Source organism: Coloeus monedula, assembly GCF_965178545.1.
Source record: "Coloeus monedula genome assembly, chromosome: 12".
In the NCBI taxonomy this organism is placed as follows: domain Eukaryota; kingdom Metazoa; phylum Chordata; class Aves; order Passeriformes; family Corvidae; genus Coloeus; species Coloeus monedula.
This window is the reverse complement of record NC_138792.1, coordinates 611,888-638,856: the sequence shown is the minus strand read 5'-3', so window position 1 is coordinate 638,856 and position 26,969 is coordinate 611,888. Positions and strand designations below refer to the sequence as shown.

General features: G+C 57.8%; 1 protein-coding gene and 1 long non-coding RNA gene across 2 annotated transcripts; both read left to right on the top strand.

Moving 5' to 3' along the window:
* Positions 1–6,236: 6,236 nt before the first annotated feature.
* On the top strand, positions 6,237–11,171 carry LOC309577292. The gene is made up of 3 exons (XR_014226748.1): positions 6,237–6,361; positions 9,843–10,199; positions 11,040–11,171. It is a non-coding gene; the product is annotated as an uncharacterized lncRNA (long non-coding RNA).
* A 472-nt stretch (positions 11,172–11,643) lies between these two features.
* FAAH2 (fatty acid amide hydrolase 2) lies at positions 11,644–18,993 on the top strand (the record flags this gene model as incomplete). The annotated part of the gene is made up of 11 exons (XM_082289191.1): positions 11,644–11,829; positions 12,077–12,159; positions 12,448–12,581; positions 12,875–13,084; positions 13,485–13,604; positions 14,022–14,157; positions 14,929–15,046; positions 15,359–15,478; positions 16,370–16,481; positions 17,142–17,336; positions 17,988–18,993. 11 exons carry the CDS (start codon positions 11,644–11,646, stop codon positions 18,161–18,163), a joined length of 1,590 nt encoding a protein of 529 aa, XP_082145317.1. The 3' UTR covers positions 18,164–18,993.
* Positions 18,994–26,969: the final 7,976 nt, after the last annotated feature.

The following is a 26,969-nucleotide window of genomic DNA, read 5'->3' as shown; positions in this document are numbered from 1 at the left end:
ACAGTGACTTAGTTCCTCACTCCTGGCTCACCATTTCCCATGAGTTCCAGAAATCATGGCCCAAACTGGAGCTACCTCAGCCTGACCTGGATGATGTAAGCCACGCAAGGGAGCAGGTGAAGTTTGCCCCAGAGGGACACAGCCACTTCCACCCCAGGCCACGCACCTCCATCCGCTCCAGGGAACAACCTCCAAACTCACTCTGGTCCTTCCCTTTCTCTCCTGTCTGACCACTGCAGCAGCACTTCTCCAACACAATGACCTGCCACAACCCCCTCTCACCCTTTCTAGTCCCCCCAGCAGTTCCCAGCATTGCCCTGATCCTTTTCTGCTGCTTCTCCTCTCCTCCCACCCATGGTGAATATGCACTGGTGTGCTCAGGGGAACCATCTCCCTGCATCCAGAGATGCAGGGCACTCATATGGACATTGGTGCCTTCTGAGGGTATCCTTGAGTGCCTCTGGTCCAAATTTCCTAAAGATCAAGGTCCAGTAAAACTCTCAGGTGTCCATTTTGCCCATTGAAACACTGAGCATCCTGGATCTCCTTAACACAATGGAGAACAGCTACCCTATGAGAAAAATCTCCTGGAGGAGCTGTGGTGGGCAGCAGTGGAGCTGGGTGCCAGCCCTGGCAGCTCTGAACTGCTGTCTCTAGCTGTGCCCATGGCAGCCAGCAGTTGGGTGCGCTGCTCACCACCCCAGATAATTATAGCTCCACTGTTTATATACCCTCAGCCTGTGGCCACAGGAAGGAAGGCTGGAGGACACTCTACGTAACAGAGCTCTCCACCCCTTCCCCGCTCCCCCTCCCACCTGCACCTCCCCCCCCGTGTGAATTTGGCGTGTGTGACAAGACACCATGGCCCAGCATTGTTTGTCAGAGCTGGTCACAGCCCGCAGCTTCCCCTTTCTGTCACCCATGGAACCCTGCTCTGGGCTCTCCAGGCACTCTGTCCCCCCCTCTGCATCATTTGTGATCTCCTCCTGCATCCCTCAACCTGACAGCTTCTTGATCCCACAGCTTGACTGGGGACATGAAGGCTTGTCCCTGCCCCCATGCACGGCTGAACCATGTGGTTCCTGCAGCCTGCGCCCATCTCCAGAGCTGTGGGTGCCTTGAAGCACACGGTGATGGTGAGTCAGTGCTCTCTTCTTCACACAGATCAGCCGTGGCATCTCTGTGTCAATCCTGCCTCCCTACTGCAGCAAATGGCATCTCCACGGCAATCCCGTGCTGCTTGCTGGGGCTGAGCAGGACCAAGCAGAGTGCAAGGGAGCTTCTGAGCCATGGGGGTGTCGATCTCTGCAGGGACAAGTGACCACCAGTCATCAGTGGAGTGGGATCCCAAGAAGCTGCCCGCGTGGCATCAGTGGTGGCACTGGAAGGGGTTGCACAGCTGCGGTGAGGAGCGGGGGAGCAGAGCCCCTTACCCACCCACGGAGAAGCAATGACCCGGCAAGGCTGGGCTGCAGGGTTAGGAATGGGCTGGGCTGTGTCCCGCACGAACGGGCCAGGCCAGCCATCTGCGGCTGAGCCAGCACTTTCGTGTTTGTTTGGGCTGTTAGATAACTTCGAAAGCAGAAGCTGGAAGGGCTGGCCGCTGAACAGTTTGTTCTTTCCGACTTCCACACGCTACTGCCTCAAACCTCAACGCTGTGCAGGGCTTAAACCACAGCCCTGCTGTGCCGCTCAGAGCCGCCCTGTCCCCTCATCCTCACCCCAACGAGTCCCTGGAGCCCGTCCAGCCCGGCTGCCCCCCAGCCCAGGGCCGAGCTCCGCCTCTTCACTCTGCCAAAGGAGGAAACAGGGCAGCGGGAACGCTTCTCTGGAGGGTTCTCAGCCCCACACCCCTGCCCTGGCACAGGGTGAGGGGCTGCTGCCACCTCCTGGCCACGGCTCTGGCGCAGGGCAACCCACGGGCAGCGCAGCGCAGGGCAGCGCAGGGCAGCACAGGGCAGCGCAGGGCAGCGCAGGGCAGCGCAGCACAGGGCAGGGCAGCGCAGCACAGTGCAGGGCAGCACAGCACAGCACAGGGCAGCACAGTGCAGGGCAGCACAGGGCAGCACAGCGCAGCACAGTGCAGGGCAGCACAGGGCAGCACAGGGCAGGGCAGCACAGGGCAGCACAGCACAGCACAGCACAGGGCAGCACAGCGCAGCACAGGGCAGGGCAGCACAGTGCAGGGCAGCACAGGGCAGGGCAGCACAGTGCAGCGCAGCACAGTGCAGGGCAGCACAGCGCAGCACAGTGCAGGGCAGCACAGCGCAGCACAGTGCAGGGCAGGGCAGCACAGCGCAGCGCAGATGCCGCCCGGCCGCACCCCACTCTCAGCCACGGCCGCCGCGCGGAGAAGGAGCGAGGGTCAGGCACCGCCGCCACCCGGCGCAGCCCGTATCGGCCTGACACGTATCCACTGGGAACTGGGGCAGGGAACAGGAGAGGACAAGGCCACTGCAAGCCCTGTTTCAAGGAGTTTATCATACGACTTTGCCAAAGGGCAGTGATGGGAAGTGAGCTTTTTGAGCATCCGAGCCTCTCCAGGGACAGGCAGCCTCACCTCCCCAGGTAAAAGGGACGGCTGGGACTGCAGCACTGAGGTGTCACCTCCTTGGGGACCAGGATGGTCCACACAGCCCCTGAGCCCAAGAGGGTCCAGATCCCGGCATAGTGCTCTGCCTCACTTTCCTGGCCAACAGGAAGTGAGGGCATGAGGCACACAGTGCTCTGCCATGAGCAGAAAACAAGCGATGCTGAGAAACCCTGTAAGGGTGCCCCGCTCCTCTGCTCCTGGCAATGGTAGTGCTGGGAATAGGGATACCTGGCTGTGCAGGCACAGTTCTCACATTCCCTCAAGTTGCACAAAGTCCACCCCACAAGGGGAGGCACCTCTACTTGATCAAAGAGAAGCTGTTTTGCCACAGCTGGTCCCAATATCTCTCACTGCGCTGCATCACACCTCCCTTCCAGCTGCTGAAGCATTGCAACCAGTGATACAGGGTCCCAGTTCCCAGCAGCAACTGGGAGCTTCCAAGAAACTACAGGGTCAAATACAAGGTTGGGCTGAGGCCAAATCACTAGCACAGGCTTTGCCTCTGTCCAAGGGAGTGTGGTGAGGGCCTGATCCTAGGTCTGAGGACCAGGAACCAGGCACTGTTTCATGGAGTCTGCCCAGTCCTTCAGTCACAAGTCCCAAGTCCTTCAGGAGTCTCAAGACCCCCTCCTCCCACCCACAAGACTCCTCCAAAGCAGTCACAATACTCAGTTCTCTGGGCTTTCCTGATTGTGGGAGGGCAGAGCCACCCAGACTGCTCCCTGTGGGCTCAGGAACAGCTTCGCAAAGGCAGGACTTGGCCAGTGTGAACATCACAACAGTGGTACCCCTAAGGGATCCGGCTGCTGTGTGCTGAGGAGGAGCAGAGCCCGGAGTGTTTTATTTACCACTTTGCAGTCACATTGCTCTACTGGAGGAGCACAGCACTGAGTGGCAGATAAGCTATCACTGCTGCAGCTGGGCTCGTCAGAGCCACCTCTGCTATTCTAGGTCTGCAGGTGTGTTTGAGGTCAAGCAGAAGAGAGATTCCTGACATGGGGAGCACTTGGCTTTGCTGCTCTCCATGATGGGGAGGGCCCAGCAAAGCTGTTGGCTGTGCTAGGCAAGCTGCTTCTGCCCCAGGGAACTGGCCTTGCATGCCACAGGAGGGACGGGATGTGCTGGGCTTATGCTGGATCCACTTGACTAGACTCTGTAAATGATTTTTTATATAACGCTGTTTTCTGATTGCTTTCAGCACCTTCCAAGTGAAAGCCACAGGCATCCACAGTCTGCATGCCTGGTTGCTATGAATGGGGTTGGTTCCCCCACTCACTGTGAAAAGCTGCCCATTCCCACAGCGAAACCTGGTGAGGCAGCAGCGATTCTCTCAGGTCAGACCCAGGGTGCTGTCATAGTGAGCAGGCTAGTCACAGCTGGGACAGACCCAGGAAGGGAACACGCACAGCCTGACTCCCCTTGCTCTGGTTGTTTCTCCCAGGCTTCCCCAGCCACATCCCTGCTCCCCATCCCAGCAGCTGCTGGAAACCCAGCAGCCCGAACCTGCTGTGAGTGGCACCAGCTATACCCAGTATATCGGGACAAACCCCATCCTGCTATCCTCCACAGGGGAATGACTCCTGGGGCCACAGGCAGCTGTCCTGGCAGTGGTGGAGAGCATCCTGCTGGTGTAGGGAGGGGTCCCTGCATCCCCACTGGGAGCTTGGCGGGGCGCAGATCTTGGATGTGGCTCAGGAACACAGTTCCCACGCGTTCGGCCCACGCAGGCGGCAGCACATTGCTCCAGCCCGCAGGAGACCTGGGAACGTGGCCGCCTGGGCTGGCTCCCTGCGAGTGGATGTTATTTTAACTCCCAGTTCCTCTCTCATTTTTGCCAGGCAACGACTGGTTCTCCTGTTGGCTAAGCAATAAAGAGCCCCTTTTTTTTTCCTCCTCCACTACTTCTAGGTTATTTTTAGGCTTTTCTCAGTGGGTCTTTGCCACAGACACTCAAAGGGCTGGAGAAGTTGTCCTGCTTTGCATGCCCAGAGGAAGGGGAGCAATGTGCAGGGCAGGAGATGCCAATAAGAAGGGCTTCCCAATCCGGATGGGGAAGCACATGCCTTGGAGCACCCACTGCCCCATGCTGCACACAGGAGCAAGCTCCTCTTCTCCCACACAGCTGTGCTGTGCAAGACTTGGTCTTCCACAAGGGAGCCATGATGCCGATATCTTCCCAACCATGCCAGCGGCAGCCTTCACGGCTCCAGAGCCCAACCAAGGCAGCTCCTCCGTGTGGTGCCAGTGGGGAGGTCCCTGTGCTGGTCCAGCTGCAGCCCTGGGCAGGTGAGGTGCAGAGGCATAGGGAGGGACTTCTGCTGAAGGGAAGTTAATGGGACGGGACCTTAGGGTGACCAGAGAGGGTCACACATAGCCATAGCAGTGCAGAAACTGCCAGATGGAGCTGACAGAGCTGAAGTCAGCCGGTGTCACATTCAGGCTTGGGATAGGGACCAGGCCCCATGAGGGGGAGAGAAGAATGTGAGAGATACAGTGCTTGCCAGCACTGTGGAGTACCAGTGCCATGGCCAGAATCCCCCCACTGAGAGTACTGATGGGAGTGATGCTGCCCTGTCCCCAAAACAGACGACATGAGATAGCACATCCCGAATCCCTTGTCACATCTATGTTCAGGAGAAAGAAGTGCTCTTTGGACAGCAAAGAAAGAAACAGCCTGGGTCTCCACCAGGCAGGGACAGTCCAACCTAAGGCTGAGATCCTCTGCATCTTCCCCCACCAGCCCCAAAGGCTGTTTTGTCCCCGGGGGCAAAAGGACTCTCCACTTGGGACAGGAGGTGTTACTGTGTGTGGCCCCACAGCCCTTTGTCTCCTCAAAAATTGCAAAACCCTGAGCTTCGCTGCAGCTCCAAGAAGCTCAGAAAGAGCCAGAACCTGCTGGAAGGCAGACGCCCGTGTGGGCGCTGGGCCAGCTCGAACCTTCCAGGCTGTTACGCAGCACTGGAGCCCCACAGCTGCTTGGCAAGGACACTGCCGACCTTCTCACGTCACAGCCCCAAGCAGCCTGGGCCAGCTGTGTCCAGGCACTGGGCTGGGGTTGCTGTTTTTCTACTTTATCAGGATCTTGCTGAGATCGGCTGTGAGTGGGTCATGTTTGTGCAGTGGTTTGTGCGGGCAAGTGGTTATGTAAGCGCTCAGGGTTACTCAGGAGGCTCGGCCGGCTGTGCCTCCCCAGCGCATGTGCATGGCCGTGGCGATCGGGGACAGCAGCGCACGCAGCCCTGCGCTCCGTGGAGTTTTGTTACTGTCCCAGCTCGTTACCAAGGTGCACAGCGTGTGCCTGAGCTGCCGCGATGCCCGGTGCTATCAGGCTGCATGCCAGGGGGCTGGTGGCCGAGCCATGCGCTCGGGCAGCGCTGTCCGAACGCTGCAGCAGCCGTGTTTACCCTGCACTGGCTCCCGACGCCACGCTGCTCTGGCCACTGCCAAAACTCCTGCGCCTGCTCCAGTAACCCAGCTCCTGAAGGTCGCTGGCTGGAGGCCAGGCTTGCGTTCCATCTGCCAGCTTTTATTATTGATTGTCCTTATCATCGCTTGAGAGAACAGCATGTCCCAAACACCCGGGGGCAGGATGGGGTTCACTGCCGCTGCTGCTGCCTTTTGCCCAAGCTCTGTCTCTCCCCAGTGGAGAGGTGCCGGCACCAAAAGCTGCACTGCAACTGCCACCTCTGCCCACATGCACAAGCCACGATGCCACAAACTGGAGCCAAGAGACAGCAGTGTTCCTGTGTCTGCTGCCATGAGCAAACCGTAAGTCCCTCTTCCTCTTGCCACTGTCTCCATCCAAAGCACAAGTTCCCACACAGCAACAGACCCCTGCATGTGCCCATTCCCAGGGTGTGCTCCCAGCAGGACCCTCAGCAAGTGCATCCCATCACACTGTCTTGGCTCCCACAGTGCCTTGGTCCAGCAGCCACTGGCCTGGAGCCTGCAGGGACATGGGAAGGGACAGGGGACCCTGATCAGTGAGAGCAAGTGGTGCTGCTCTATCACAGCCCAGCTGAGCTGGGATAGCCACCACGCATAGCACAGGGCAGCAGCCAGGTGTGAAATGGTACGAGCAGGCCTGGGCTGTGAGCATCTCGGCTGCTGCTAACCCAGATGCCAGAAGGATAAGCAAGGGAGCACCAGGGTGGCAGCAGGGGCATGTCCAGGTGGCAGCAAAAGAGAGGAAGAAAGGAATGAAAGAGAAAGAGAAAGAGAAACAGAGAGGAAGCAAGGAAGGAAGGAAGGAAAGGACCTGTGACTCTCCCCTTTCTCTCCAGGTGTTGGCTGATGTTTAGCTACTGTGCCATTGATGGTACAGCATGTGCCAGGCTGCTTTGGGGGACAGGGACACATGTGGCACTGTGCACAGGTGCATTGTCCAGGGCTATGCTGCCTGGCATGAGCTTTTCATGCTTCTGTTGAGAGCACAGTGGGATGGCAGGGTGGACAAAAGGAACTGCAGCTCCAGGACACACTGGTCAAATCAAACTGGGCTTTCACATGCTAATTACCAAACATTGGCCAGCACAGGACCAAGCACACCCTCTTCATACCACAAACCTGGTGATCTTTGAGGCATTTCCAACTTGCTAGAAGACACACCTGGGCAGAGCTGATCCAGGCAGCCTGGAGGGCCCTGCCAAGGGTCCCCCATTGCCCTCAGGGCATATGGAAAGAGGACAAGAATCACAGGAAGGCAAGTCCTTGGGACAGGGAATGGAGCAGCCTATGGCTCACCCGAACCTGGCCCATGTGCTTGGAAAGGGGAAGCTAAGGGGCAGTTCATTGCCAGGACACAAGAATGGCCCCATGGTGAAATAGGGGTGGTGGGGTCTCATTGGGGATAGTGGGACCCCAGCCCAGCCCTGTAGGGTGCCACCATGCCCCAGGAAACCCAACCACCCCTTGCTTTGCTGTCCGCCTAAGGACAGCCCTTGCATGGGCGGTTTATTGGGCCTGACAAGCCAGCTGGGACACCAGCAGATAATCTCTGCCTTGCTGGGGACAGACTCCCAGCAGGGTCAGACATGCTTGCCACAGAGGAGTGGAAAATTCCTCTCACTGTGCAGGCACTCCTTATAGCCCGGGAACATCAGCTGTCATTCTGCAGGACTTGGCATGCCCTGGAGTGTTTATCAACACTGTTTCGCAAGAACCATGGCACACAGCCTGGCAGGGGCATGCAAACCACTTGGGCAACTGGCTCTGCTGAAAGCCCATGCTCTTGGGAAACACTCCAGGCTGGGAGTCCAGTGTGTGTTGGTATCGTCTGAGTGGCCATCAGCACCTTCTCCTTTCTGGCCTCCTGAGTTCAAGGATGGAGCTGTGAGCTTTGGTCTTGGTCCTCTCTCAGTCCTGCAGAACACTTCCTTTGGTCTCAACTGGCAGGGTTGTAAATGACCTCAACATGCTGGTTCCCCACTCAGCCAGGGCATGCTGCTCCATCCTCCCAGGGTATATGGCTTGGGGAGGGAGTCACCCCACTTCCTCCAAGGGTTTTGGAGGTATCAGCTGGAGTAACAGCATGAATGTGATGACAGCACATCTGGCTGAGGGCTGCCCTGCAGGCATAGACCAGCGGCTGCATGATGCCTGAGAGATGACACAGCAGGGCCAGCCTGTGCCCAGTTAACTTCAAATGTGTACAGCTGACACAGTCCCCTCAGGCAGGGAAGAAAGCAGGCACATCCTGGATGACACTGGCTGGACAGGACAGGGAACGTGGAGTTGCAATCAGGCCAGCCCTGGGAGCCAGTCCGAGCCCTGCAGTTGCCCCGGCCAGGGCTGACTATGCCCACCTAACTCCATGGTGCTGTACATGGCCATGATCACTGGGTGCAGCAGCAGGATGTCAAGAAGGCACAGTGGCAGTGTTCTGCTCTGCTGGAGGCACCATGGAGCCCAGGCAATGTCTTAGCTGCTCTTGAAATCTCAAGATGTACCTCAAAGCCCTGCTCAGGTGGGAAATGGGTGGTGGGTTTGTGGGGTGGGTGTCACTCCCTCAGAGTAAAGAGGCAAAGCATGGCCCGCCCCCCCGGCCTTTCAAAAGGGCCAGCAGCTCCCCTTGGCACCAAGAGGCTCCAGGGCACAGCCTTCCCCAGCAGACAAGGTCCCTCACAATGGAACTGGGGGTGCAGGGACCGGGGGGAGGTGGGGTATTCCTGGAGTCGGGACCATCCTAGGAAGGCCAGCTAGCAGCTGAAGCATCGCACAGACCCTGCCCCAATTCCAGTGCAGCTGGAGCAGCAGCAGCGAACAGGCTTCGCGCAGCCGCCAAGATGTTTGCTGGAGCAGAGGCACGCATAAACATTTTGTTTAATCAAGGACTCGGAGTGAACACAGTGTACCCTGGCTCCGTGCAGAGGAACAGCTGCGGCCCTGCGGGGCAGGGCCAGGGCCACCGATCGGCGGTGGCAGAGCGACCTCCCGTGGCACGGTCCCGACCCCGAGGTGCTCAGCACCATCGCTGCGGCGGCAGCAGCAGAAGCCCCATGACACCCATGTTCCCCGTCCCACCACCCTGCTCGGAAGGGAGGCTGTCCCCCGGCTGCAGGCGGCTCTGGCTGCTTCCAGGGCAGTGTGTCTGGCAGCTGTGCGGTGCAAGGCTTGGTTTGGCCCAGCCTTGCTGCAGCTGTGCCGGAACCGAGGGCGAGCTGGGAGAGCCCTGAGCTGCCCTGCTGGTGGGTCTGTGGGCGGTGACCTCATGGCAGTGTTGTATCGAGAGAGCCCAAGACCTTGGCAGTGCCAGTTGCTGTGTTCCCACACGGGCAGCAGGGGATCCCCTCGGGGCCCTCCTGCCCTTCCGGGAATGAGGTATTGAGGCTGGGGACCTCCTGTGCCCCACCAGGCCCCGTGACCACAGCAAGAACAAGGTGAGGTCGGAGCTCTTTCTCTGCAAGCCCTGAGTGAGCAGCACGGGCACCCAACAGCTCCTGGGCCAGCACACAAGAAGACAGGTGATGGAAACGCGGAGCACAGAATCCCTCTGTGGTGGATCTGGCTTGGAGGAACTGCCATCAAATTCAGGGGTTTTTATCTGGGATCACCTAGGAATTAAGCATCTGAGTTACTGTGTTTAAAACTGAACCTTTAAACATCCCTTCCCACTCCACCCCACCCCAGCAGTGTGCTGCACAAATCCCAGGTTTCTTTGGAAGCTTTATTTTAAGGATAAGATTTAAAGGACTCCTTTCACAAAGAATTGTGCTATCAGGTTCTTTTTCTTCTTTCAATTTCCAAAAAGGTATTTTTTATGCATTGGGGACTAGATCCAGAAGAGCTTTGGAGAAAGCTGTGAAGGCAGCCAGACTGCAGTATTGCCAATCAGCGCACGCCTCTTCTTCCCACCAGCTTCGCACTCGGCTGCCAAGCCTGTTCCATGGCTTCCCGGGCAATTAGTGGTTACAACACACATCCACACAGCCGGCAGAAGCACTCCAGCTTTCCATGTGTCCTTGATAACCTCTTGTGGCTTTTTAAGCCTTTGGTAGTAATGAAATGACTGAGAATAATGACAAGCATAAACTCCTGGAGTGCAAGACCCAGAAACATGTTTTTCTTCTAAGCAGCTGGTGTCCCTTGGTGGGACAGGTCTGAATGGGTGAGCTTCATTCTGTATTTCCAGTCACCATGCTCTTGGCAATCAGATTGGCGTTAACTGGCTTCTTAGTGTGCATGCAGGGTGGTGTTTGCTCGGTTGGCTGGTTATAGTAACTGAAAAACAGCCCAAATCACTTCAACCTTAGGTTTTCAGACCTTAGTGCTTTATTTCTAGAGTACCTTGTATCCCATTTTTTCCATTTTTTCCATTTTCATTCTCCTCTCCTCTCCTCTCCTCTCCTCTCCTCTCCTCTCCTCTCCTCTCCTCTCCTCTCCTCTCCTCTCCTCTCCTCTCCTCTCCTCTCCTCTCCTCTCCCATCAGGCAGGGAGCAAAGAGTCTTTTTGATAAGATTATGAAAAAAGAACTACTATCAAGATTACTTCAATGTCAGCTTAGGTTTTAGGGGACAGAGGTCAGCCGATGGCCTTCCAGGGTGGGTGTGCTGCAGATTGTTCTATAAATGCTGATGTGTTGACTTTGCAGTCATAAAAGATTTTCACAAGAAATGTATCCCTTTGTAGCCTTGCTTTGCACTGATAATTCAATTGCCAACTATGTGGAAGAGATGCAGTAAGGCCCACTCACATGCTGCTTAAATCCTTGCTTTAAAATACATGATTTTTTTCCCCAGCATTACCAATTCTTTTGCCCTGAGAGTTGAGGATTATAGAGTACTCTTGCAGTTTCCATAATCAAGCACCTGAACACCTCAGAGCATGTTTAAAAAGAAGTGTGATAATAGCAAGGGGAAAGCTTGAGAATGAGGCTCGGTGTTTATAATGCAAAAGAACATTACAATTTGATGTCAACGTTAAACTGATGGTTGTTAATGTCCAATAGGTAGGTAACACCCGACACAGCGTTTGTGTGCACAGCCTGACCCTGAAGACAGGCTTTTGGATGGGGACGGGCAACCTCTGCAGGAAAGGGAAGCGTCTCCTTCACAGTCCAGCGCAGGAGGTCGGCGCGGGCAGCCCGGAGTCATTGCGGCCGTGGGCTCAGCCCCGGCGCCTCAGACTGCGGCCGCACCTGTCCAGGTGAGGCTGTCAGTGCAGCCCCTGCCCGGGGCGTGTTTCGCTAACCCGCGAGAGCGCCGCTGTCACCTCGCACCAGCACAGCTCGGCTGCGGTGTGCGCCCCCGATCCGTCGCCTTCGTCCCGGAGCAGAGGAGCGGGCCGGCCCGGGGCGGGCAGAGCGGGGCTGAGCGCCGCGCAGCGAGACAGAAGGTGGGCGAGGCCGCCCGTCCCTCCGCCCCCGCGGGCACCGCTGCGCTCCCGGGGAGGTCCGGCCCGGTGAGGCCCCGCGCACGCCGCGGCACCGCGACGATCCCCGGCCCGGGCCGCGGCGGCACGGTCGCCACGGCAACGCGGCCGGTGCGTCTCCCTGACGTCACTTCCGCGCGGGGCGGGGCGGGGCGTCGCGCGGCGTCGCGCGCAGTGCAGCCATGGCGCTGTCGCGCGCGGAGCGCTGTCTCGCGCTGCTGCTGCGGCTGCTGTCGCGCGCCTGCCTCGCGCTGCTCGCGCTGCTGCCGCCGCCGCGCGCCGGCCCCGCGCGCGCCGTCCCGCCGCCGCAGCGCGCGCTCCTGCTGCTGCCCGCGCGGCGCCTGGCGGCGCTGCTCCGCGCGCGGCAGGTACCACCCGCGCCCCGGGGAGGGGGGAGCGGGGCACGGCGGGGGGACAGCGGGGGGACATCGGGGGGACAGCGGGGGCACGGCGGGGGGACAGCGGGGGGACAGCGGGGCACGGCGAGGGGACAGCGGGGGGACAGCGGGGGAACAGCGGGGCACGGCGGGGGCACGGCGAGGGGACAGCGAGGGTCCCGCTCTCCGCCGCCCAGCGGCCGCGCCTGACGGCGGTTCCCGCTGTGCCCCTGCCCAGGTGACATGCATCGAGGTGGTGGAGGCGTACGTGCAGAGGATCAAGGAGGTGAATCACCTCATCAATGCCGTGGTTAAGGACAGGTGAGCTGGGGGTAGACGGCACGGTCGAGGAGACAGTGGCTCTCCGCCTGCCTCCCTTCGGGCCCCAGGCCAGGCCGCTGCGCCACGCCAGGGGCTCGGGGATCCCCGCGCTGCCACCGCAGCAGCATCGTGCTGAGCGCCCGGCGGCTGCTCGGCCGGGATGCTCCCGGCTCCGGCAAAGACCAGGCTTCCCTCACAAGCTCCTGCCGCACTTGGGGTCCGCCCGCCCTGCGGGGACCCCCTCCTCTCTGATCCAGCGCCAGAACATCGCCGGGTGCCTTGTTGCAGGTTTGAGGAGGCCCTGCAGGAAGCCCAGCAGGTCGATAAGCTGCTTTCAGAGGGCCCTGGCAATGACTACCTGGAGGAGAAGTTTCCCTTGTTGGGGGTTCCCATCACCGTTAAGGAGGCCTTTTCTCTGTACGGTGAGTTTATCTTTGTGTTTCTCCAGGTCGTGATTTGCTCCCTCTTGGCCAAGTGCTCCCCAGAGTGGTGGGTGGCTGTGGCAGGTGCTTGGAGGGAAGTAGTTTCCCTTTCCCTGCTTTGCACAAAGCTCTGCCCGGGCTTCTGCTTTTGTGTTCTATTGTAGCACACAGGTGCTGCAGAGCTTGTGGTGCCTCAGAGGAGCAGCCCTCACTGGGAACCTGCTTCCTGCAGACCAGGATCATCTGGGGGCACTGGCCCTGATGCCTCCCTCCTGTTGACCTTGGCACCACAGGGATGCCCAACACCTCTGGCTTGGTCAACCGTCGTAACGTGGTCGCCACCTCAGATGCCACAGTGGTGTCGCGGCTGAAGCAAGCGGGTGCCATCCCGCTGGGTGTCACCAACTGCAGCGAGCTCTGCATGTGGTACGAGTCCAGCAACAGGGTCTACGGGCGGACCAACAACCCTTACGACCTGCAGAGGATTGTCGGCGGCAGCTCAGGTGAACCCTGGCACCTCAGCACAGTCCTGCACGAGTGACAGGTTAAAATACAGCAAGGGAAGAGTTCCAAGTCTCTGCACGCAGCTATTAATGTGTCCCTGGGCTCTTGCAGAGCTTGCAGGCCTCTTTCCTGGGTACCACTGTAGGCTATTGGGAGGTCCAGCTACTTTGCCTCTTTTGGGTGTTTCGTCTGGCATTGCTTCAGTTTGCTCTGTCGTAGTTCAGCAGGAAAATCCCTTTGGCCCGCATTCTCTGGCTGTCCCCCAGCTATCATGAAAGCCAAGGTGCCCCCCATCCCTCTTGCTTTTTAGGCCCCCACCCTCACTGTGAGGTTCTCCTGCTTTGCTGGATGACTTGCACCATAAACCTGTGGGGTTTTGCCATCTTTTGTCCTGTGCAGGTGGGGAGGGCAGTGTCCTGGCAGCTGCCTGCTCAGTCATAGGTGTGGGCTCTGACATCGGCGGCAGCATCCGGATGCCTGCCTTCTTCAATGGAGTCTTTGGCCATAAACCCACGACAGGTAGGGTCGGTGTTGGGGTCTCCTCCTCCTCCCTGCCAGCAGAAATGCCATGAGGTGGAATGGGGGCTGTGGGATGAACCCATTCAGGACACCTCTGTGCTGGTGACTGGTGGGATTGCTGTAAGGAGTCAGGTAACTCCTTGCATGGGACAAGCCAGTTGAGGGAGCACAGCTGGGCCTGGCAGCTGGGAAGCTTTTGGTGATAGAATGCCAGGCACGTGGGAGACAGGGGGGGGGTTTACCCAAGTATTGTATCCTCAGAATGGGATGTTTTCACAAGGTTGGGATCTGCTGGGTGTTTCTCTGGCTTTCAGTGTACTGACTGGGTGCTTTTCCTCCCTGTACCCAAAGACCCCCAGCAGGGCTGCCCTGTCTGGAGATGATACTTGGCGTGGTACCTGACATCTCTGCTCTTAGGGGTGGTGCCCAACGATGGCCAGTTCCCAAACGCTCAAGGCGTGCGGACCAGCTACCTGTGCACAGGGCCCATGTGCCGCTACGCAGAGGACCTGGAGCTTATGCTGAGAGTCATGGCCGGTCCCGGGGTCAGCAAGTGAGTTGTTCCCGCTGCTCCCAGCTGCTGAGCTGGAGTCGGCAGCTCTCACAGTGTATTAGTCCTTTGTACGAGACAGGTCTGCACCCCACCCAGTTTGCTTATTACTGATTTCCTTCCTCTGCTCCTGGCTTCAGCAGGACCTTGGCCTCTGGGACTGCCCTTCCCACCACCCATGTGCTCCAGGGAACCGGCAGCCACGAGCAGACTGATAGGTCCCCCTTCACCAGTGAGCTGTCCCACACACTCCTCCCCTCCCAGGGCTGGCCTTCCTCCTGGGTATTACAGGGCCTTTTTCCTGTTGTTGAATGAGTTTTCCATCCCACATCATGGCCAGTTCAGTTCCTTCAGTTCTTGGTCCATGCAACCAAGAGCATGCTGTGTGCCAGTGAGGAGCAGAACGGAGATGGAGCACGTGGGGCAGCCCTCTTTTTTGCCATAGCCTGCATACAGTTGCTCTCTCCATTACCACTTCATTTTTTCCCTGGCTCTTGTGCAATCCCAGCCTTGGCTGCAGCCAGGGTTTGTAATCACAAGGTGCTTCTGGAGAGATGAGAATTTTCCTGACAGAAACTTGCTGGGACAGAGGGGGTGGGTGAGCATCTGGATGCGTTGTGGGCAGTAGGTGTCTGTGTGTCTTCGGGTTCTCACCTTGCCTCCCTGGGGGACAGAGCATGGTCTCCTGAGGACACATAACGAGCTTGTTAGAACCTCTAGCAGCTGCAAAGGAGCTGGGGATGGATTTGTGACAAAGCACCATTCCTTTCCCAGACTGAAACTGAATGAAAAAGTGTCACTGGAAAAAATCAAATTCCACTGCATGGATCATGATGGCGGGTCCATTTTTGTGTCACCTGTGGACAAGGAAATCTTGCAGGCCCAAAAGAAGGTAGGAAGCAGTGGAGGATGGTACTCACTGGGGCGAACCTGAAGATAGAACTTGGGGAGGGGAAAGAGCTGCTCTGTGTGGCTCCTGCAGGGGCCAGTGGGATGAAGGACTGGGGAGGCAGCCTTGCGTCCCAGTCCTGTGCTTTCAGGGGTTAAAAAGTGGAAAGAACTTTTTCTTCTTCAAGGCTAAAGAAGAAACAAGGGGAAGATCTTGCGAATAGGTCCCCTTACCCTCTTCTCTGTAGTTTCCATGGGCTGATGGCAGTGCATCACATCCTTGTGGAAACAAACCTATCCTTGCACTTCCCTTCAGGTGGTGGAGCACCTTGAAAATGACCTTGGGGTCCAAGTTCAGCGTGTGGCAATCCACAAGATGAAGTATTCTTTCCAGATCTGGTCAGCCATGATGTCGTCCAAGGACAGCGAGGGGCAGGTGTGTCAGAGTGAGCTGGCAAAGGCACAACTTGGGTGGGAGCAGGGAAGAATCAGCTGTTCGGGGCCAGCTGTGGAGAGCTGTAGGCTTCCAAAACCTGCCCAGGGGCTTTCCCTGCTCCATTTGCCCTCCCAGTCCTCCTTTCTTCTCCTAAAGCTGCACAGCCCCTTCTCCCTTGCTTTCCTGTGGGATGAGGCCATGGCTCTCAGCAGAGGAGCAATGTGGTAATAGGGAGGGGGAGGTTGTTTTGGCACATTGACGTTTTCTGTGCAGGTTGGTATGTCAACCAAGCAGGGGACGTCCTGCCTTGCTCTTTGCCCCATGCTGTGTCTTCTGACTTGTAGGCTGGGATTAACACCCTTTGGGATGCCAGGACAGGTAGGGGACTAGCAGCTTTCCAGCAGGAGGCCTGCCTGCGTTATTTTTCCCTGGAATTGCAGCTGCTGTGCTATGCTCTGTGCATGCAGGAAAGTGTTCTGTAATAAAATAAACTTGTGGGAGCATCATAACTTGTGCATTCCTGGTGCAGAGGCAGTGATGAAACAGCCCAGCCCCACCACACTAAGGAGGGCTTATCTGGCTCCTCTGCTCCTTCTTCCTGGTCCCATGGTCATATCATAGGAGGAAATGCCTCCCTTGCATCGTGTCAGTTGGGTGTTGCTTTGGGGGACTCTCCCTTCTCCTTGCTGTCTCTGTCAGGGAAAGATACTCCTGCTGCTGCCCTGGATCAGTGTCAGAGCTGTGGGGCACTCCTGATGGGCATCTCCTGTGTAAAAGCAGGAAGGCCTCACATTGGGATAATGGGACAGCTGGAATTTCACTGTCTCTTGCCAGCCTGTGCCTCCCTGCTGCATGTTGGCTGTGCTGACGGGGGGAGCGGGTGTGTTACAGGAGGCACAAAGATTCACAGACCTGCTGGGGGACCACGGGAAGCCAGTGTGGCCGCTGTGGGAGCTGATGAAGTGGCTCGTGGGGATGTCTTCTCACACTCTCCCAGCTATCGGTAATGCTGTGAGGGGCCCTGGGAGGTGCAGAGGCAGTGGTGGGGTGGGCAAGTTGTTAAATGCAGGTATTACCCTTCCAATGCCCAGTGAAGGAACTCAGCGTTTGCCCTGAGCAGCTTCAGCCTAGTTTTGTAATGACACTCTGTGTCTTTGAGTGACATGCAAGCTCAAGAGAGCTGGGTGGATCTTTGATAAATGGTAGTGGGTATTGTGGGAGAAGAAGTGAGGATGATGGAGCTGAGGGCAGGGTTCACTCCTGCTGTGAGCCCTGCCAGAACTGCTACAGGCTCAGAGGGAACAGTCAGGGTCTGCACTGATCTTACTTCATAGCAGCAGGTACTAGAGAACCCTAATTAGCGCAGTCGAGCTGCTGTCTAATGAGTGCTGGGGTCGTTCTGCCAGCTCTGCTCAACCCCACTGCCTGGAAGAGCTGGAAGGAAGGGGCAGGCTGAATGCCTTTCCCTTGGCAGAGCTGGGGGGATGCTGCCCACAAAGCTGTGCTAGGGGCAGTCTGCTGTGGCTACTGGCAGAGAGGGGGGGACGTGGGGGGCCTCACCAGAAGCGGGGGATGCTGTGTGTGCCTGGGTAATGTATTTTTGCCCCACACAGCTCACAGTCCTCTCACTCGCTCTCGTCCCCATTTCTACCTTTCGCTGCAGCCCTTGGACTGACAGAGAAGCTGGTGAACCTCAACCTCAGTGGGAAGGCCAAGCTGGTGAGCATGGGGAAGAGCCTACAGGAGGAGATGGAGGTGCTGCTGGGGCCGGATGGGGTGCTCCTCTACCCCTCGCACCCCACCATCGCCCCCAAGCACCACTCCCCCATCTGCATGCCCTTCAATTTTGCCTACACAGGTGAGCAGCCCTGGCTCCTGTGGGGTTGCAGCTAGGGCTGCCAGGATGGTCTCACCCATGGCAGCAGTGTGGGCTGGCAGCTGGGGTGTTGAACCCAGAGTGTTCTCATTGCTGATGGTGGGCTGTGCAGCAAAGAAGGGGGTCTTGCTGCTCCAGAGAGTGGGGCAAGGGTTGTTGTGCTTCCTGCTGTGTGGCATCTTTTACCTTTTCCAAGTCTGACTCCTGTGTGTGATATTGGGGGCCTCCATGCCCCAGAGGTGTTACAGCTGCCACTGCAGTTTAGCAGGAACCTGAGAGCCTCCATCTCTTGGGGTACAGCCTGGGGCTCCCTGTGTGGGTCCCATGTGGTCTGGACACCTCAGTGCTAGTGTCAGTGCTGCCTGGTTTTGGAGTGATGGAGGGCTGGTGCCTGGGGCAGGAATGTCCCATATTTGGCATGCCATGGTGTGTGCCATCCTTGATGTGGGCACTGTGAGTCTCTGACCAGTGATGTCCTTTGTCACCATGTCTCAGCAGTGCTGCATGAAGCACCAGCTCCCAGGATCTTGGTGCTGTGTAGCAGCAGCTTGCCTGCCTGGGGTGGGAGAGCCAGGCAGCGACGGTTTCCAGTCACTGTGCTCACTCTGATCCATCCAACCTTCTCTCTTGCAGCCATCTTCAATGTCCTGGGCCTGCCGGTGACCCAGTGCCCGCTGGGGCTGGGCAGCGAGGGGCTGCCACTGGGCATCCAGCTGGTGGCAGCCGCCTACAATGATCACTTGACACTGGCAGTAGCCCGGTACCTGGAGAAGGCCTTTGGAGGATGGGTTTTACCGGGGAAAGTTTAGCCTTGGGAGGCAGGGACAGAGACAATGGCAAGTGCTGATGCTTGATCCCATCATGGCACTGCCTGCTCCTTCTGCATCCCCCTGTGCCCTCCTGGGGGTGGCTGGTGGTGCCTCCAGCCCAGGAACAGCTGGGCTGTTGCCACTGGAGTTCTCATCCCTGTGGCACCCTCTCTCACAGAGAGACCTGCCTTCCCTGAACCCCTCAGGAGCCCCAGTGCCGCAGTCTGAGGATGTCCTGCCTCCATCCTGCCTGCAGTGGGCACCCACCCACCTCTTCCAGACCGTGGAGTTGGCCAGCTCTGTGACCCTTCTGCTTTCAGAATGCTGAGTGAGAGCTGGGCAGAGGATGTGCTTCCAGACTGCTGGGGCCAGCTGTGCAGCACCCCTCGGGGCTGCCTGGGCCCATGGGGGTCCTCCTTGGCCTGACCCTACCCACAGGGCTGGACTGTGCCTGCTGCACCCAGGCTTGCCAGCCTCCACAGTCCTCCCAAGTTCCTGCAGGCTTCCTCCCCACCCTGACCAAGAAGGGGGAGAGAGGGGCTGAGGGGGCTGGAGGAGCCATAGGCTGCCTCACCAGCAGCACTTTGTGGGGTGGTGGGTGTCTGCAGCTGTCAGGCACAGCTGAGAGCATTTGCAGCACTGGATGAAGCATTTCCTGCTTGTGTCTTCCCCTTCTCTCTGGAGGGATCATCCTGCCTGACTGGCATCCCCTGCCACCTGTCCTGCTGAGCTGCCTGGCCTCTGCCCCAGGAGCGGACATGGACAGCAATGTGAGTGGCTCGTCTGAGCAGGCAGCAAGCACAAGGTGTTCTCATTGAGGGAAGTATTAAAGAGCCTGTCCAGTCTACTGTGGCTGTGTGTCCTTTTCCTCGTGGCTGTTACCCTGCCAGCTCCCATCAGGCCCCAGCCCATCTCTACCGGGGATGTGTCAGGGCTGCCCAGCTGCTGGCCATTGGAGTGGTGCAGGGACAACTGTGGGGATGCTGGCATTGGCCCCAGGGGTGGCACTTGGCCACTCCAGGACTCTTGTTTTGGAATGGCCAGGCTGACAGTGACTCCTGGGCTCCTGGCAGAGCTGAAGGGTGCTTATGAGCCCCACATGCTGCTGTCAGTGGCTCTGTTGGTCTTCTAATGGTTGCACAGCTCCTGGGAAGAACAAGCACAAGCCAGAGGCCTGGAGCTCTTGAGGGTGATGCAGAACCACATGCAGGTCCCTTGTGCTCTCCAGGGCAAAATGAGGGGCCCCAGCCCTGTGTGTCCAGCCTGTAGCACTGATCTTGGCAAGGATAAAACCTGGTATTGGTTTTGCTGGGATGTCCTGACCTGTGTCTGCCCTGCCATGTGTCACCCCTGGCCTGACCCTTGTGCTTCTGTGTCCCCACACCACTGATGGTCCCCGCAGGGGTAGCGTAGGAAGCTGCGGTGGCGTGCTGGGACAGGCTGTGCCTCAGCCCTGCTGTGCAGAGGGCACTGCTGAGCGGCTGCGCCCAGCTGGGACGTTGCTAACGAGGAAGCAAGGAAGGAAAAAAACAAGCCCTGGCTCAGCAAAGGAGGTACAAACCACCCAAGTCAAATCGCGTCTCCCAGCGTGGTAGCACAGATAACACGGACCTGTCCCCCGTCTGGAGGAAGCCGGGCAGCTGAGCAGACCGTGGTAATGCTTCCTGTGAACACTCGGAGCCAAACGTGGGGTTGCTGAGCTGAGGGTGTTGTGTTTAACAGAGCGCGGTGGGCAAGGTGGGTTCCTGATACCGCAGAGAGAAAATGCTGGATCAAGGTGGGGGGGGGGGGGGTGCTGGTGCTTCAGGGTGGTGTGATGGGGATGCAGACAAATCCCCACAATCTCAGTTATTGCCACAATATGGGGAGGGTTGCTGGGATTTTCCCTCTGGCCATGGCAAAGGGGAACGGATGTGCTGGGGTTCAGAGGGGGGCTGGCAGGGACCAGTCTGCAGTCAACCTCGCTGCTTCAGGGAAGCATTGGCCCCCTTGTGCTGCTTTCTGCAGTGGGAACAGCCCTGTCCCTGCCTGCACAGGCAGCCGGTGCTAGGGTCTCCATCAGTTCCCCAGCTCTGTGACTCTACAAACCCCAGGAACAGTCCTGGAGACTCCTCCCTTCAGGCAGAAATGCTGCTGCCTTCAAAAGGCTCTGTTGCAAGGCCAGGAGGGCTCTTGCTGGCCTCAGGGTGGGGGGAATCCCTAGACCAACTGCCTGTGCTTCAGCTCTGATGTTTCAGATGTCTCACCTCAGCCCTCGCCCACGGTTTACAGCTGCACGTCCCTGCTTGTTGACTGTTCCTCTTTGTTTCAAGCTCTTAATGCTGCAAGGGACAGAGAAAGCATGGGGGGAATGTTTTGTACCCACGTGCTGAGGTGGTAGCACTTGTAACATTAGTGCAGAGTCAATGTGAAATGGGAAGAGCGAGTGGCAGTGGTGAGCCAGCCCCGCGGGTGTCCCGTCTGGCCAGGGGTGCTTCCGCCCCTCCGCCTCTGGAGGTGGCCCTGGGCTCCCCACCTTCACGGGGGAATGTGTCCCCACAACCAGAAGGTTGGTGTGGTGGCCTCAAAACCTTTGCATGTCTGCTCCAGGAGAGGAAGGTTACCTCCATGACCGTCAAGAGCAGGGAAAGATTCCTGGTGGCTGATGGTGGGGCAAGGCCAAGGTAAGGAGAGACTGGCCAGGTGTCAGATGCAGGTGTCCAGCAGGATCAGCCTCTGCTGTAGTTTGCAGTCTGAGGTTTCTTCTTACAGCCCGAGAGGGTCCCTCATTGTGCCCCATTTTGCCTTGTGGGTGCCGTCACACATGGCCAGGGAGGCTGTGGGATGGCTGGGGGTGTCCTCGAAGTGGTGTCACAGGTTGTGCCAGTGTGAGTCATGCCCAGAGCTGGGCTGAGTCACCTCCCCAGTGGTGTGAGCATCAGGTGAGAAGCTTTCTCAGACCCACATCCCAGTGACGAAGGCAGCATGGCTTCTCACCACAGGGTGCCAGAGGTGGGTGCAACAGAAGGTCACTGCAGCACGTGCACAGTGCCACAGCAGTGTGGCAGCTGTCCACTGTCCCTGCAGGTTCACTTACCACCACAGCCCTGAAGGCACCTGCCCCTCCACTGTGGACACCTCTATGCCATAATAGGTATGTGGACTTCATGGGGCAGTGCCACTGGCTGAAGCTTCTGAGAATAATACCCTTTTTTTAATCTCAGGTCCCAGCAGCCCGTCATGTCTGTGGGTAGTGAAACAGCTCCAGCACACCCATCCCTTTCCGTGGCCCCCGGCGCAGCAGCATAGTGTGGGGGCAGATGGATGGGCTGTGGTAGGATGAGCCCTGCCCTGTGCCTGCTGCTGTTCCTGGCCAGCTGCTCCCTGCTCCAGGGTAAGCCAGTGCTGAAGATGTCACCACAGTCTGGGGGGGTGGGGCCCTGGCTGCAGGGCAGGGGGAGGCACAGGGTCACCCCTCACACCTACTGAAGGTACCTGGGAAGAGGAGGGGCCCAAGTGGTCATCAAGGTGTGATGAGAAAGTGTCTTGGGGTGACTTTATGATGTATATCCCCTCTCACTGCTCTATGCCCAGAAATTTTAAGTTTTGTGCCTGCTTTGCTTTCTCCTAATTCTTATCTCATAGAAGGAAAATAAGTAAGTAATGGATATTTTGAACCAAACCACTACAGAAAGAAAACCCCAGGATCAGCAGCAGCTGTGTCAGGGTGTTGTCTCTCCTGTTTTGTCAGCTGTGTCTATGCTTTGGCAGAAGCATGGACAAGGCGCTCTCAGTGTGCGAGGCACTGGGGGGATGGAGGTGCTGAGCACCTGCTTTGAAGTCAGTGTTTGCCCATGCTGGGCTGAAGCTGGGGAACCTGTGCATCAGGCCACAAGGTGACTCTGCAGGATGTTGCCCCATGCCCCTCTCCTCCCTCTCCAGGGATGCTACTGCGTCCACGGGACGTGAAGCTGGAGGCACGGAACTTCCACGTCTGGCTGCACTGGAAGCCAGACCCCAGCTCACCCAGCTATGCCACTTATGAGGTGGAGTGGAGGAACAGGTAGGTGGGGAGGAAGGGATGAAGGGATCTGGTCTTCTTACACCCTGGCAGAGGCTGTTGGGGACCCCTGGCAGCCGGAGGACTGCTGTCTGGCAGTAAATGCCACAGAGTGACAGAGCAGTGGAGTTGGCTTGTCCCACCCCTGCACATGCAAGGTCAGCTCAGGACTGTGTCCTGGTGGGTTTTGAACAACTTCAGGACAACCTCCCTGGACAGCTTGGTCCCTTTCCTGGTCACTTGCCCAGTAACAAACTAAGGGGTTGCTTTTGGACTGAGGTTTTGGATTTGGGTTTTTTTCCATTATGCTAAATGGGATTTCCTGTATTTCAACCTGTGCCTGCCGCCTCTTGTCCTTTTGCCAGGCACCACTGAAAGGAAGGCTCTATCCTCTTTTCTCCATGTTGATAAGACCCCCCCAGCCAAAGTCACCTTTCTCTGAGGCTCAGCTGTCACCACTCCCTCAGTTTCCCTCATACCACAGAGCCTCAACAGCCTCAACCCCTTGGTTGGTGGGTTCTCCCTGCCATGACTGTGTGTTTTCTCATTATGGAGAGCACAGGTCAGGGCACAGTGCCAGGTGCCATCTGTCCCCAGGAGGGAGTCAGCTTGCTGGTGATACCCCTCCTCATGCATCCTGGGATGCTGTTGGCTCATACCTGGGCTTTCCTACACTTTCCACCTGGGCAGGATGGCGGCATCTGGGCAGCCTTCCCTTTGGGCTGAGAAGGTGCTGAAAAGAAGCAATCCCTGTGCTTTCTCCCTGGGCAGAACCTCGAACTGGACAAAGGCAGATGCCTGCGGGGGGAACAGCAGAAGCTCCTGGGTGTGTGAGCTGTATTTTGACAGGATTCACGATATCTACTGGGCACGGGTGAGAGCGGTGGCCAGAGGTGAGCAGTCCGAGTGGGCCAGTTCCAGCGAGCTGCAGCTGTACAGAGACAGTAAGGACCGGGAGCTGCTCCAGCTGGGCTCTTCCTGGGGGGCCAAGGGGGGGAGGGGTCCTTGGAGAGATCTGATGGGATATAGTGGGAAACCATATGAGGATACTGGAGGGAAAAGAGCCAAGAGACCTAACCAGAGGAAAGGGATGGGGCAGAGCTGCTGGAGGGGGGCTGGTGAAGAGCAAAAGGACAGAGGAGACACAGTGAGGTGAGGACCATGGATAGGAGGCCCCAGGCCAGCAAGGCACCATGAGAATTTGGGTCTCTGGGGAACACAGCGAGATGGGGCAGAAGCCTTTTGAAAGGCTCACCTTTCTCCCCTGTCATGGTCTGGGAGATTTTGCCCCAGCAAGATGAAGCTGGTGCAGGCAGGGGCAGAGCCTCTGGTGATCCACTCACCCTGACTATTGTGTTTGCCAGATGTGGGAATGTGCCTCTTCTCAGTCACAGACTGGCTGTTCTGTCCAAAAAACCTGGTGGTTTCTTGGAGCTAGAAAATTTTCAGGACCCTGCCCTGACCCCCATCACAGGGGTTGTTGCAATAAACTGAATGTGTGAGCAGCTAAATGGGTTCTACGTTGGCAGTTTGTGTTCCCTTGTTCATTCCTTCTGCATCCAACTGGCATGGAAATGGGTGCACTCAGAAAGTGATTGCTGGCCTTGGCAGTGGGTTTCCAGGCCCTGGTGGACAGCTCAGGGGTAAGGCCTCAGCAGTGGGAGCCGGTGGTGCTGCAGGTCTGTCAGTGTGAAGAGGAGGCAGAAGCAGTGCTGGCTGTCATGAAGACCTGGTGGCTGCCATTCCTAGAGCTGGTTTCAGAGCACAAAGTGTCATCAGGCAAGACCCAAGGAGCTTCTGTGCTCTGGGAAGGGAATGTCAGACAAAAAAATATCATTTCTAGAGAAACAAGATGCCTGCCTTCCTTTGAAGGCCTTAATTTTCTATCTTTTTCCCTTCTCCCTACAGCAATTGTTGGCCCCCCCAAGTTGTCCTGGCTGCTACAGGATCAAATCCTCAGCGTAAACATCACCACACCACTCACTCCCTACCGGAGAAGAGCTGGTTCCTACAAGCCAGTCGACCGAGTGCTGCTGAAGCTGTGGTACTGGCTACACCTGTACGAGGGGAACCTGCTTGTCCAGCAGGTGCGTGGTAGCTGGGCAGGGTCCAGAGCTGCAAGGCTTGCACAAGCTCTCCGGGTGCAGCAAAGCCACCATCTCAGGTTGCAGTGGTGTGGGGGTGGCTTTGCCACAGCCCTGCCCACACCTGGCTGTGCATGCAGGTGTCAGGTGCTCTGCACCCCCAGTCTGGGGCTCCCACCTCAGCGAGGCAGGAGACCCCTTCCCTCCCCTGGGTAAGAAGAACTGGACTGGTTCTGTTCAGATGAAAGGTGATGGCACAGGTGTTTCAGGAGATGCTCTGAGACCTGAACACCTCCTGGGGCAAAGAACCGAGTGTTGGAGGGACCATGGGGCAAGTGCGATGCTGAGGCTGCACAGAGCAGTGGAGCCATGCACAAACCCCACCTCCAGCCACTGTGGCCACCTGTCGCATCTGCTTTCAGGTACCCTGCAAACGGAGCAGTGAGGAAGTGCCTTGCACCTTTGGGCACCTGAAGCCCAGCACACAGTACTGTGTCCGGACGGTGGCTGCAGACATGGCAAGGGAGCGGAGCCGGGAGGTTGAGCAGTGCCTGGTGACTCCAGCAGGCCCTGCAGGTGGGAAGACTCTCACCATCTCAGCTGGCACAGTTGCATCTCAGGTCCTGCTCATAGCACAAACTTGCGTGTAGATGTGGGCCCCTCACCCCCAGCCACTGTGGTCAGGGTTGTTGCCCAGTGCTGCCCAGTGGGGACCTCTCAGGGCAATGCTTTCTCGTCATCTGCCTTGGGCTTGCCTCCTGAAACATCTCAGCCTGGCATGGATCAGAATCACTGATGGAGGGTGGGCTGGGAGGGATGTGTTTGAGTGACCCCTCAGCCTGCTGTGACCTCCCAGCAGGCTTTCCCTGGCTCCTTGCCGTGCCGAGTGCCTTCTTCCTGCTGCTGCTACTGAGTGTGACCGGGCTCTACTTCATCCAGCTGCATGTCTTGCCCAGCCCTCCGGAGACGCGCCTCCCCAAAGCACTGGTGAGTGAAGATCCTCCTCCAGCCTCTGCCTTCTGTGTAGCCATAGCCGAGCCAGGGTTCCCTGCATTTGCAGGGGCTCAGCACCTCCTTTCCTCCAACTCTCACACCACCAAGCCCATCTTGGTACCCAGGTGCCTTCCCTGCTGTCTGAAGCACGGTCCCCCAAGGAGAAGGTACTGGTGGAGGGCATCAGTCAGCCATCCATCACAGTGGAGGATGGGGTCTCAGGCAGCGCAGCCCTCAGTGTTCAGCAGTTTTTCACCCCTAAGCTGGCAGGGCTTTGGCCGGCTGAGGCTGACCATGTCACTGCTTGTGTCTTCACAGGCTCTCCAGAACAGCGAGCTGAGTGTGGCCATAGAGGTGCCTCCCCTCGAGCTTGAGGAGAACCCACTGGCCCTGTTCCTGCAGACTGAGCTCCCCTCCCACAGGCCATCCACAGCTGGGCAGGCATCAACCACAGTCCCACAGCTCCTCCGCGGCCTTGCCCAGGATGTGAGTGGCTACTGTGGCAATGGGTTTGGCCCAGACTGCCCTGAGGGAAGGGACCCATCCTGCACCCACAGCCAGCTGGGGCACGCCTGGGATTCCCAGGTCCCATCATGGCTGGAGAAGGATGGGGAGACAGGTGATAGGGATCATGTGCCAGAACAGCCGGTGCCAGTGGGACTGACTGGAAACAGCTACATAGGTGACAGGGACAGCCAGACACCTCAGATATGGCTCCCCCTGCACCTCCAGCTTTACTTTAAAGGCCAGTGCCCAGCCCTGGGAGCAGACAGCCACCTTCCTCTGCCCGTGCCGAGCAGGAGCTGCAGCCAGGAGTACCTGCAGGAGAGTCTCGGCACGGCTGGACACTGGGTCCGGCTCAGCTCCGTGAAGATCCCGGCCAGTGCGGAGGAGGAGGGAGGGCAGCTCCTCTCTGCTCCCCAGCCCCTGCTGGGCGGCGGGACTGAGCCGGAGCCAGGTGACAGCGCCGTGCAGCGAGGCTACCCGGAGCAGGCAGAACTGGGTGTCTCCAGCCCCTGCCAGCTGCTCCCCTCGCCCCTCAGCGTCCCGCGGGCACCTGCCTTCTCTGGCTACGAGCCACGTGCCCCATCTGGCAGTGAGAAGTGGGGGCACCCTGGAGCTCCCGGGCTATGACGCCTGCCTGTCCCAACCTGCTGGTGCCGGCCTGGGGATGGGACTGGGGCAGGCAGAGGCATATTCCGGGCACGACCGCCAAGGATGGGCGCGATCCAGAGCTTTCCTCTGGGGTTTGGTGCTCTTGAGACAAAGCATAAGGAGCATGGACCAAAGGTGAACACCCAAAACTCTTATCTATTTATCTGTCTGTATGTGTGCATGTATGGTACAGTACCTATACCAATGCAAATGTATGTAACACTCATATATACATATATATTTATAGAGCTCTTTAATGAAAGGATGTTGGAGTTTTTTACTTCTGTGGAAATGCTGATCGTGTGCTGGAGCTGGTTTTAAATATCACTAATTTATTATAGAAAAGTGGCCTCTCTGTTCATTGTTTCTGTGTTAGAGACACAGCACGGCCCTTCCCTCTGCAGCAGTCAGGAAAGGCACTGGGTAAACTTGGGGTTTTCCTGGCAGAAAATTGCACCCACAATCTCTGTCTTGCCATCCTGTGGGAAAAGACTGGTTTTTAGCACCATGGGGATACATTTATTATTCCTGCTGC